This window comes from Mastigoproctus giganteus, chromosome 8, assembly GCF_048544385.1.
Source record: "Mastigoproctus giganteus isolate SK-2022 chromosome 8, ASM4854438v1, whole genome shotgun sequence".
NCBI lineage: Eukaryota > Metazoa > Arthropoda > Arachnida > Uropygi > Thelyphonidae > Mastigoproctus > Mastigoproctus giganteus.
Window position 1 is genome coordinate 22,804,328 of NC_143582.1, and position 8,091 is coordinate 22,812,418.

The 8,091-nt window shown below is 35.4% G+C and overlaps 1 protein-coding gene across 1 annotated transcript in view; it reads right to left on the minus strand.

Annotated features, from left to right (window-relative positions):
- The window catches only part of LOC150081360 (mitochondrial tRNA methylthiotransferase CDK5RAP1), a 101,048-nt gene extending 93,163 nt beyond the window's left edge, over positions 1 to 7,885 (minus strand). The window contains exon 1 of the mRNA XM_090380182.1: positions 7,536 to 7,885. Within this exon, the coding sequence (XP_090236308.1) occupies positions 7,536 to 7,866 (331 nt within the window). The 5' untranslated portion in view covers positions 7,867 to 7,885. The remainder of the gene's footprint in view (positions 1 to 7,535) is intronic.
- Positions 7,886 to 8,091: the final 206 nt, after the last annotated feature.

Here is an 8,091-nt window from a genome sequence, read left to right on the forward strand (position 1 = left end):
TTTATAGGTCTTTTTTTTCTCATTTTGTTTCTTTCAATTCTTCATTCCAAGTTCTTAGCCAGTTTTTATTTTTTATAGGTTTATATCCAAGACTTTCTTCAGCAGCTCCCAGAATTGATTTTTCCATGTTTGACCAGATTTCCTCAACATTATCACTTTCATCTGATTTGAGTTTATCTTTCAATCGACTTTCATACAGGAATTTAGTGCTTTCATCTTCCGACAAATGTATTTTTAATTTCTTAGTAGTTTTTGTTGGTATTTTCTTCTTTTTATTAAGATAATTTCTTTTTATTTTGAAAGTGCTTTCTACTAGGTAGTGATTACTGTCAATTTCACTGCCTCTGAATACTCTAGTGTCTCTAATTTCGTCATTTAAATTTTCATTAATGATAATATAATCTATTTTAGACTTTGTGTTTCTTGCTTCCCATGTGAATTTATGAATATTCTTGTGTCTGAAAAAAGTATTTGTAATTTTAAGTTTATTAAAAATGCAAAAGTCTATCAGGCATCTTCCATTATTGTTGACCACGGGTTCGCCTTCTGATCCTATACATTTGTCTATTGATTGAGCACCAACCCTTGCATTAAAATCTCCTGCTAGTATGAGATACTTGTTTTTGTTAGTTTGGTCTATGATCTGTTGTAATTCGTCATAAAATTCTGCAGTTTCATCAATGTTGCCTTCTAGTGGTGCGTAGATGCCAATGATTGTTATTGTATAAGATAGAATTTTTAGTCTTAATTTCAGTATTCTGGGTATTATCCAAGAATAGCTAATATTTTGTTTTCCCATTCTTTCTTTATTATAACAGCAACTTCCGATGATGCCCACATTTCACTTGGTACACCGGAGTATATCATTATGAAGTTACCTATTTCTTTGGATCCTTTGTTCTTTTTTTTTTTTTGTTTCGGTAATGACTGCTATGTCAATATTTCTATTTTCTAGTTCCATGGTCAATTCATCTAATTTGTGATTTATTCCCCTAACGTTCCAAGTTGCTACTTTAAGTTCCTTAATCGTAGTCCTATATTCATTGCCTAGGTCGTTACCCTTGAAATCTGTCCAGTTTTTTCCCTTGAGCTTATTTCGAGTATTTAGAATGTCTCCCGGATAGGTTACCAGTCTTTCGTGGGGTAAGTCTAGTGGTGGGGCTGCCACCTTATAGCCGCTAGACAGGCTTCAGGTATAGCATTTCCTCTGTATGTGATGGGACAGTTATACCGCTGTGACTCGGCCGCCAGAGCCTCGTCTGTGGAAACGGGTCAGTTTGCCCCGAGAAGGTGAAGTTGACATTTGGGTAGGTGAGGTTATGGAATGCACGTCACCACCCCTTGAAAACACCCTAAATAATATTCATCGCATGCATTTTTTTTCTCTGCCACAATTCTCTTCAGTTCATCTGACATCCATTTAAGTCTAAGCATTGAACAGTAAGCATTAGTTAGTGTCAAAAGCTGATTAGCTGTTATGATTACCTCCCTGAATGCTTCATATTTAGAATATGCTGTTGCAGTGTGACCAACTAATGATGTTGGTCACACTGCACATTACTACACTGTGATAAATGCCGCCCAGTGGATCTTTTGCCTTCAAGTTCTTGATGCATGAATAATTACTGCTGATAATCAGATCAACAATATTACTCCCTCTGGTTGCCTCTTGAACATGCTGCTGTAGAAAACAGTCATCCAGTAAATCCACAAAAGTCTTGCTAGTGTGCGAGTGCCCAACCCACAAGTTCCAGTCAATATCCCCCATTATAAGACATTCTGATTTACAGGTCCACTCTATTTCTCTGTACAGCACCAAACTGACTCAATATTGTACTGGCCACCCATGTCCACTGAATGCACTGTCTTCAGTTGGGGGTCAGAGCCTAGTAGTAGTAGTAGTGGCATTTGATGCAAGAAAGCAAGTATATGAGCTTATGCAGCATCAGCCAAAAAAAAAAAAAAAGAAAAAGAAAAATCACACCATTCCCTCCAAATGCCTGTCCAGTTCCTCCTTAAATTTATTCAACCTATCAACTTCCACAACGACAGATGGAAGTTTGTTCCAGCAATTAATCACCCGCTGGCTAAAGGCAAATTTCCGCACATCTAATCTACATCTGTCTTTTCTTAATTTGAATTTATGCCCCCTTAGGTTCGTAATATGAACAAGTGGAAGGATCCCATCACACTATGCATCATAGCCTTAGTCACTTTTGTGCCAATAAAATCCAAAACCAAATTTATACACTATGGCCTTTCTGTACACTCTGTATTCACCATATTCAAATTCTGCATTCCTTATGTCTGAGTGAAACCATGTCTCCGATATCCCTATGACTTAATCAGTACTTCATATTCATAAAATATATTTTATACTATGTTCCTATCATTAATGTATATGCAAGTATACATGCACCCATTCTTACTCCTAGTTACCCTAACACAGTCCATGTATTTCTTGTTCCTTGATGACCTTAGCAGAGCTTGAAATCTGTGACGGTCTGCCAGGGCCATGCAAATGGGAGGTGTATTGGATGCACTGCACCAAGGCCCCCAATCTAGGGAGCCATCAAAGTCTCAATATAAATAAACGAGGCCACTTATCCCTTTTGCATCCGGGCCACCAAGTACTTTACACAGCCCTGCAATCTGCTTTCCAAGCTGCTACATCTTCCAATAGAAGCAGTGCAAGAATCGCCTTCACCTCTAGTTAATCTATTAGTCTGCATACTGATAATTAATGCATATTGATACTAAAGTGGTGTTATTTTTTGATATTTTATTTATTTGGATTAGTTTCTTAAAGTGCACCTATTATGACAGCACCTTTTACAAAACTACAGGGTTAGTTATTCATTGCATCATTGGTGTACTTCTGAAATGATTATAAACAATTTTATTTGAATTAAAAACAAAGAAGCACAATGGTTGTATGGGATGGTCTCTCTCTCTCTCTCTTCAATATGTGTGTTTAGTTGTGCTAGCTGTACAATTGTAATTGTGCTGCAACTCCTCAAGCCACAACCATTTTATTATTATTTTGTTTTCTTTGGATAAAATCAGTTTATGTTCATTTTAGAAGTACAAATTGAAGTTTTTAGACTAAACCAATGATGGGGAAAAACTTTCTCAGATTTTACCTGAGAAAAAAGCAGCAAATTTTAAATTTAGAAACTTAAAACCTAAATAGTAACAAGGTAGTATAAAAAGTATTCAAGTGTTGAGAAGTGGACCCCAGGGTTTCCCCCATTAGATGACCTAAATAGTAACAGTCCTATTTTAATGTCAAATTAGCATTTAGCATTAGTAGAGGCATATGATGCAAGAAAGCAAGCTTATGCAGCATCAGCCAAAAAAAAAAAAAAAAAAAAAAACCCTTCCACTTCACCCCCCCGTTTGTTCGAAATACCTATCCAGCTGAGCCTTAAATTTATTTAGGCTATCAACTTCCACAACAAGGGAAATTCAGCCAAAATAGGACAAATAGCCTAAACCAAAAAATAAGCAAGATAGACCAGGGTGCCTGTTAATTGAAATACCCTGTATATATTGTTTAGCCAGCACGAAGTAAATTCTGACCCTCAACCTTGGACCAAAGGTTATGTACAAGTAGTATGTTTTAATTCTGCAAAAGTGATGCTTAACCACCACCTGCTGGTAGTATGACATCTGATTGATGCCACTTTTATTAAAGGTTATTTTTTAAAATTTGTAAATTAAATCCTCCTATGCACCTTTGCAGGGGCATTTCTAGGGTATGTGGTGCCCAGGTGCCAAGTGAAATTTGGCTCCTCTCACCTTTAAAATTTTCTTCATATGTATATGTAGGTTTCAGGTGCCCCTTGGACTTTGGTGCCCAGGTGCAGTGCCCCCTTGCATCCTCGGGATGGCCCACCCAACCTTTGCCCACCAGTATTCTCTAACTGGTTACACAGTATTTTCTGCTTTCATTTCTAACTATGAATTACAAAACATTAAATTTTTGTTTGTCATTTAACAGATGGTAAACAAAGGTGTCTGTCTTTGTTCTAAGCAACTCCCATTCTCACTTCATGTCTGTAAGATGTCTGCAACAGGTAACAATAGTCATCTAGCTGTAGAGCTTTGGTTTCACTGGTCAAATGCAAAACAACTGACAAAAATATAAATATTCATGCTGTGTCTACCAGATGCTGTGAGCATTTGTGTTTCAATCCAGAGGATTAATGATTTTGAAAATTCTAAAAAATGCAATAAAATTTTCAATATTTTTTAAAATTGAGTTAAAATAGCAGATCATAATTAATCGATCACCATTTTCAATTCAGTAAAAAAAAAAAAAAAAAAACACCTAAAAAATAATTTTTTTATAATTAAAACAAAAGGGAATGTCTCACAGATGCCATGTGAGCATCTTTATTAAATTGAGGACAAAAGGGATGGAAAGTTAGGAACCTGCCTTGTTGGGTATTGCCAACGTACACTCATACATGTTTTAAATAACGTCTCACTTTTTCATTCGATCTGTTAAGTGATCATAATTTTATTGTACCCTCTTAAATACTTGTCTGACATGCTTACATCCTAGCATAGGGGTGGCCAACTTAATTTGTGATGCAATCTACTTTTTTTCTTCAGAATGTGCCACGATCTATCATCTCAAGAATTTCATTGCACATGATTAAAAAAGTTAATCAACACATATTGAAAAATGTTTGTAAATTTTAAAATGGAATACAATTCAGAATTCTTATTTTAAATTCATACGTATTTAAAATTTTAATTTATGCGAAGTTTGTGTCTTCATGTCATCTGCCAAACTTTCAAAATCAGGGATATACTGTGATAAGGCCAACCGTAAAGAATCTTCTGTTAGTTAGTTAGTTAGTTATTTGGTTTTTAGGAGCATTAGCAACTAAGGCCATATTGCTCCGGGATATGCGGTGGTCATTCCCTGACCTTTCCACATCCTCTGTATTTGGTGGTGACAGGCTCGAACCCCGGTCTAATCAAGAAGCATATGCTATGCACTGCTGCTCCTTCCCACCTGGCTACGGAGGCGCCGAATCTTCTGTATGCAAGTCCGTAAGAGTAGAGCAATTCTTCGTCTTTGTTTGTTTCAAATACAAAAAGGCCGATTCACATAGATATGTGGAACCAAAACAGGAATTTAAAAGTTCACTGCACAGTGGTATCGTCACTGTCCTCCCCACACCAGGTGGAAAAGGCCCAGAAAATTTTGACATCTCTGTAGAAACTTACTCCGACTCAGCCACTTCACATCTGCGTGTAAAATCAGATCTGGTTCTTTTTCATTGAGTTGCATTTTGAAGTCTCCTTTGAAGAGATTGTCCTCTGATGGAATTCATGATTTTGAAAGCTATGTCCATAACACTTTTAGTATTTAATCTTTTGCTGGCTAACACTTCTTGGTGGACAATACAGTGGTAACTCAAAAAATCTGGGAATTCACCATCCTTTTGGCACAATGCGATGAATCCATTAAGATGTCCCATCATTGCTTTGGCTCCATCTGTTGTTATTGATATGATCTTAAATAGTTTTTTTTCTCAATAAAATTTTTGAATGAGTTAAAAATATCAAGGCCTCTTTATTTTAACGAAACCATATCCAGCAGTTGTTCTGTAGTGGTAGAATCATTGAAAACCATACGAATAAAAACAAGCAATTGAGCTGTATCACTGACGTCTGTAGATTCATCCAATTGTAAAGAAAAGGACACACAATTAGCAGCTAGCATGCAATTGTTCGCTCACATTTTTACTTGGCATTGCAGTATTTAGAGTAATTGCAGATCTTGAAGAGCACTTTTAATTTCATTTTTGTTCTTAAAATTTTTAAAAAAGAGAATCTGTTATTTCTAAAAATGCGTCTTTGATGAATTGACCATCAGAAAATGGTTTGCATTTTTTTTTTTTTTTTTTGCAAGAAGATGACTCAATTCAAATGACGCTACAGTTTCTGCTTTTGATTGTAAGTTAGGTATCATGAAGAAATTTTGTTGTGCGAATAATCTGGATTGAACTTCTTTTAATTTATTTTTTCTAAGGTCACTATTAGGCAGAAAATCCGATTGGTATTTACCATGAAGTGTATTGAAATGCCTTTCTAAATTTCCTTTTTTGGGTACAGCCACGAAAGCATTGCAAATCAAACAGCATTTTTCTTTTATCATTACAAAAAATTATTCTAGTTCCCACTCTTGATGAAAATGATTTTTCTCTTTTTCGTAGTATTCATTTTAAATCAGAGGGTATTAAATTAATGTATAAATACTGTCCAGTTATTAATATTAAATAAGCTAAATAAGAATTCGACACACACACTATGCTCTCCACAACGTAATTTGAATTTTTACGTGATTCAGCAGATTTGTAATAATATTTATATTATCATGCAACAATAACATTTAGATTTTAACAATCTATTTTTTATATAAATTTAAAATTCATCGTGATCGACCTAAATTAAAGCCACGATCGACTTGTTGGCCTCCCCTGCCCGGGCCTATCACATCCTACTATCTCAGTGAGAAAGTGTAAATTTCTAACTTTATGCATACAAAAAAAAAGGGGGGGGGGGAGAATAATAATAAAATATTCATTATTTTATTATTATTCTCTCACCCCCCCCCACACACACCAAACAAGATTACAGGGTGCATCACTGAGTTGGTCGATGAATTTCGAGAATATTAAGATTTAAAGAGGGAAGAACGGTCTGCCAATCTCCTGGTCCATACTGTGAAATATGCCTAGGATTTTTTTTGGGGGGGGAGGCAAGTTGAAAGTTGTCACCCTTCTCTAAGAATCCTACTTACAAGCAAAATTAATGTTTTTCTTTAATGTCCCAATATAAGTCGAGAGCCAGTGTATTTTAATGCTGTCTCTGTTTTTTACCTATGATTGTACATATTTATAAACTATACAAATTATTGGAGGGGCAGACAAGTAATGTGGGAGATTTTTTTTTTTTTTTTGGCTTTATAAGCTGCCTTGCTTTCTTGCATCATACGCCACTAACCACTACTAATAATATGTATATGTACTGTTCTTAGAATTCGCACAGGTCCCTAAAATTTATAAATGCCAACTAAAATGTATCTATTACTGACTCGTGAGCAAATTTCACAGACCAAACTGCTGCAAAATTAACCAAGCGAAACAAATAAATTTATAAGCAACAAATATCTACAAAGTGTAAACGTACAGGTAGAGTCCAAAGTTGTAATATAAAATATATCATTAGCTACATACGAACCGGAAATAATAATTAAAAATTAAACAAAACTAAATAAAAATGAATACTAATTAAATTGTCACTCAGAAGTGGCGAAACATGGTCAAATAACACAAAAATGGCACACATAGCTCAAGCAAGGAATGAACGAATTAAACACTAAATTTAACCGATAATTCAACTAAATATCCCACATGACCCACTTGGCCAAACTCACTAATATACAAAAATAAATAAATAAACCTAATAATACTACGAAATGTTCCCATCTGGGTTTCTTAGAAGACCCATACCTTTTCGGTTATTGCCAAAAATTTGGCTATTAGTAACGTATGGATGTGGTTCTGTACATATATTTTCCTGTGGACCATCAAAGTTATTTTTTAACGAGCTCTGAACAAAATGTTCTAGCGATGGGCCACTTTCTAGTTTATTCCTGAACGTTTCTAATTTAGTCTCGGTTTCATTTGCAACAGTTCTAAATACACGAGAACTGTAGACGGATCTACAGCATACTTTTGGAAATTTGTTTTCCATGTGCTTCGATAACACTCGAAAGAAACATTTTACTTTTGGTAACTTATAATTGAGGCAGCTGATTGCTTGAAACATATTGCAGCTCATTACTGAATGAATAATGAGATATACATTCAAATCTAAACCTTCGCTACAAAATTGTATGCATTTCTGCGTTTAATTTCACATTAGCAATTCAGCATCCAACAAAATAGGCTAAAAAGCAAAAGTTCTGCGCAGGCGCACTCTACAAACTGCTCGGTTCGATAGCCAGAGGCACAGAGTGTGGCCAGAGGTATGACGGCGCGACATCACCTAGTCTAGTCGAAAAAG